Source organism: Glycine max, chromosome 17 (assembly GCF_000004515.6).
Source record: "Glycine max cultivar Williams 82 chromosome 17, Glycine_max_v4.0, whole genome shotgun sequence".
NCBI lineage: Eukaryota > Viridiplantae > Streptophyta > Magnoliopsida > Fabales > Fabaceae > Glycine > Glycine max.
Genome location: NC_038253.2, coordinates 38,836,882 through 38,841,245, shown reverse-complemented (window position 1 = coordinate 38,841,245; position 4,364 = coordinate 38,836,882). Strand labels below are relative to the sequence as shown.

Sequence of the window (4,364 nt, the reverse complement as noted above, 5' to 3'; positions counted from 1 at the left end):
GTAATAAAGATGCTTTTAGACTTTGCAGAATGCAGGTGGCACAGAATGGGTGTACTGTATGAAGGGACTGGATGGGCAGATATGTCCTGCCCGTCAAATCTATGGCCCCCTTCCACTGCACTGCTTGCAACCTTGTCACCCTAAAAACAAAAATCAAATTAATAAACCCCATTTTCCGTGGGGTATATAAGTGACTGGAAAAAAAATATAATAAAACATAATGAGGAAAAAAAGTTAGAGAAAGAGTATATGAATATGATATGAGTTTAATATATATATTATAAAAAAAATATTGTTAATAATTAAAGATTAAGATAGATATAATTTAATATAATTGCAAATTAGATACTATTTTATGTCTATACTTACAAGGAGATGAAAACAGATTAACACTTGAATTAATTAATGTGATGTTTCAATTTAATTAAATGTCTCAAATTTAAATTTCGACTCCTTAACTACATTAAATAGTTAAGAAAACTTTTGTAGAAGATCTTACTCAATCAATACTTGTGATGTCTTTAGACCAGACAAGGAGATAAAAAAAAAAGAAAAATAAGAGATTGATATTTTGATAACGTAACATATATAAAAAAAAGAGAGAAATCTAAAGTGTTGATAAATTGTTTGTAATTAATAAGCATCCAAAAATTATTATTATATTTTAAAAGTCAATTAATATGTGTATATGTATATTTCAATTTGGAAATAAAAGTGATATAATTTAGTTTATTGATCCAGATGTAAATGTTATAAATTTTTGATATCTTATTAAATTTATATATTTTAAAAAAATGTGAATGTGGATGAGGTAAAAGTATAAAATATAATAACCCAAAAATATATATAAAATATTAAATAAACTTTTTTGGCTGATTTCTGAATCTTTTCCCAAATCCCCTCACCGTCTATATCTTGGTCATTTGCGCTCACTAGATTCACCTACTAGCATTCAAGTTTTCAGAAACTGACCAAAAAAAGTTCATCTCACCATTACCATTTTGGGCTCTTTCTTCTTATCCACTTTGAAAAATTAGATTCTGGGTTTCACATAGGGTTTAAGAAAAAGCTAAGTCTAAAGAGGGGTGGCAGAGTTTTCTCTCTTTTTTTTTTTATAAAAAAATAAGAGAAAAAAAAAAAGCAAAAGACTTTGTGTGTATATATACACATAAATACACAGATCCCTATGGAATGAAGTGGGTGCTCCCAATATCACTTGCTAGTAACACTTATTCCTTCTGCTTAGTTTAAAGAGACCAGTTTTATTATGCTCGAGTGAAGAAAGAGAGAGAGAAAAGAGAGAGTTTGGTTTGCTTGTTTTGTTGGTGTGAGAAAGAAAAACCTTGCTGTAGCTAAACAACAAAAACCAAGTCTTCATTGGTAACAAGAAGATTATTATTTTTATATGATTTGTTTATTTATCACCCAATGATTGACTTTGCCTAGCTGCTGCTGCTACGAGAGAAGATACTGCTGGTGGTGGTGCTAGCAATAGCAAGTTTAAAGTTCAAACCTTTTTCAAGTAATTTATAAGTTGAGAAAGAAAAGAAAAAACCAAGAAAAAAAGAAGCAAAGATGAAGTCCATGAATGATAGTAACACCGTTGATGATGGGAACAATCATAATAACTGGTTGGGATTCTCTCTCTCACCCCACATGAAAATGGATGTTGTTACTTCTTCTACTACCACTGGTCCTCATCATCCCCACCAACACCATCATCATCATCACTACTATCATCACCCTCACGAGGCTTCTGCTGCAGCTTGCAACAACAACAACAACACTGTTCCCACTAACTTCTATATGTCACCCTCGCACCTCAACACCTCTGGAATATGTTATGGTGTTGGAGAAAACAGTGCCTTTCACACTCCTTTGGCCATGATGCCTCTCAAGTCAGATGGGTCACTTTGCATTATGGAGGCTCTAACAAGATCACAAACCCAAAGTAAGGTCTTCTTTTTACCCTCTTCCATACATTCAAAATCTTTCCTTTCAACTTCTTTAGGTGCTTTTATTTTTGGGTTGTTCTTCCATTAGAATTAGAGTTTCACCCGGATAATCTTTAATGAAGATTATTATTTTGTTGAGGTGATACTTCAATTCTGATTGGAGAAAAACACCGAAAAATTATATGATAAACTGCTGCATCGGAGATATAAGATTTCCTGAATGATTAAGAATGAGGAGGAAAAGATCGGGACAGTTCGATTCCTCTTATTAACAAAAATCTATCAAAGTAACAATATACAATTAATATTTGTCTATAAAACGACACGATAAACTGCATTTTTTGTTTTAGTTTTTTTCTTGTTTTGTAATTTGCAATATAAAGGATCCTTTAAGGTTGTTGTTCATGTTGTGGCCGTTTTTTGTTGTTGTTGAAGTGATGGTGCCAACTTCATCTCCAAAACTTGAGGACTTCCTAGGTGGTGCAACTATGGGGGCTCAAGACTATGGAACCCATGAGAGAGAAGCAATGGCTCTAAGCCTAGACAGTATCTACTACAGCAACCAGAATGCTGAACCTGAAACCAACAGGGACCATTCATCTTCTCTTGACCTTCTTTCTGACCATTTCAGGCACCAAACCCATCATCACCCATATTACTCAGGACTTGGGATTTACCAAGTGGAGGAAGAAGAAACCAAGGAACAACCACACGTTGCAGTTTGCAGCTCCCAAATGCCTCAAGTGGTTGAAGGCAGCATTGCTTGCTTCAAAAACTGGGTGCCAACAAGGGAATACTCTTCTTCTTCCACTCAGCAGAATCTGGAGCAGCATCAAGTGAATAGTAGTAGCAGTGGTGGCCTTGGAGAGGATAATAATGTAGCTTATGGGAATGTTGGTGTTGGTAGTAGTGTTGGTTGTGGTGAGTTACAGTCTTTGAGTTTGTCTATGAGTCCTGGTTCTCAATCAAGCTGTGTCACTGTTCCAACTCAGATCTCATCTTCTGGAACTGACTCAGTTGCTGTGGATGCCAAAAAGAGAGGCTCTTCTAAGCTTGGACAGAAGCAACCTGTGCATAGGAAATCCATCGACACATTTGGTCAAAGAACTTCTCAGTATAGAGGTGTCACAAGGTTAGTACTTAGTTCACTTCACCTTCATTCACCTCTTTGTTTCTATAATTATTTCCTTCTTTTGTGTATAATAGCAAAAATGAGGTTTAAATCTGAAATTCCATGTAAGCTATTCAAATTCTTACTATTAAGCTGACCCTAGTGGTCCTTTCTTACCATAGTAATTTTCATTTTCATATCTTTTCTTTAGTTCTACTTTTTAACAAATTTTGGAGTTTATTTAGTCAAATTCATGGGGATTTTTACTTTTTGAGTTTAACTTATGGTGTTTTTTTAAGTAAATTTTGTGGTGACATTCTTGGTGGTTGTGTATGCAGGCATAGATGGACTGGTAGATATGAAGCACATTTGTGGGATAACAGTTGCAAGAAGGAAGGGCAAACAAGGAAAGGACGACAAGGTTTGTTAGCACAGACTTTATTTATTTTAAAGTATTTATTTTACTTTGTTTTTGAAGCTGTGCCCACTAACTTTGTTTCACCTATTGTGTGGGTTCACAATGCGGATGACCATTGACCACTCAACAAAACGTTGCATGTCACAGTGTATTTGGGTATGCTACTAGTTCTTTTCCAAAGTGTCCGCGTTTTCAGTGCTCATACTTTTTTTACTAAATGCTAATTTGATTAGTGGTGATTTTTTTTGTTTGTGAACTGAAGGTGGTTATGATATGGAAGAGAAAGCTGCAAGGGCTTATGATCTTGCGGCTCTCAAGTATTGGGGACCTTCAACACACATAAACTTCCCGGTATGTTTCAATTCAGGTGGCATTTCTGGCTTATAATATTGTACTTCTCCTTGGAGTCCCATTTTCTCTTTCTATTTGGCAGCTAGAAAATTACCAAACTCAACTTGAAGAAATGAAGAATATGAGTAGGCAGGAATACGTGGCCCACTTGAGAAGGTACATATATTATTATTATTATTATTATGCTAAAAGCTACAATTATTTTTAATGTATAATGATGATGTTGGTGATTGCTTTGCAGAAAGAGTAGTGGGTTTTCAAGGGGTGCCTCAATGTACAGAGGAGTGACAAGGTTCATGCTGTTCCTCTGCCACTTTTTATTTTTTATTTTATAAACTATAGAAATTAAACATGTTGGCTAATTAGGGGTTAACTCCATTTTTGAATGTTATGCAGGCACCACCAACATGGCAGGTGGCAAGCAAGGATAGGCAGAGTTGCAGGAAATAAGGACCTTTATCTTGGGACATTCAGTAAGTCCTTCCAGAAAGTAGTTGTCGCATTTCCTCGTACTTCATTGCCAAATCTT

At 35.1% G+C, this 4,364-nt stretch overlaps 1 protein-coding gene across 1 annotated transcript in view; it reads left to right on the top strand.

Moving 5' to 3' along the window:
- The first annotated feature begins 954 nt into the window (after window positions 1–954).
- The window catches only part of LOC100798179 (AP2-like ethylene-responsive transcription factor ANT), a 5,079-nt gene continuing 1,669 nt past the window's right edge, over window positions 955–4,364 (top strand). The window contains exons 1-8 of the mRNA XM_026127645.2: window positions 955–1,951; window positions 2,391–3,087; window positions 3,405–3,487; window positions 3,632–3,640; window positions 3,747–3,835; window positions 3,918–3,991; window positions 4,077–4,127; window positions 4,232–4,308. Of these exons, the coding sequence (XP_025983430.2) occupies window positions 1,576–1,951; window positions 2,391–3,087; window positions 3,405–3,487; window positions 3,632–3,640; window positions 3,747–3,835; window positions 3,918–3,991; window positions 4,077–4,127; window positions 4,232–4,308 (1,456 nt within the window). The 5' untranslated portion in view covers window positions 955–1,575. The remainder of the gene's footprint in view (window positions 1,952–2,390; window positions 3,088–3,404; window positions 3,488–3,631; window positions 3,641–3,746; window positions 3,836–3,917; window positions 3,992–4,076; window positions 4,128–4,231; window positions 4,309–4,364) is intronic.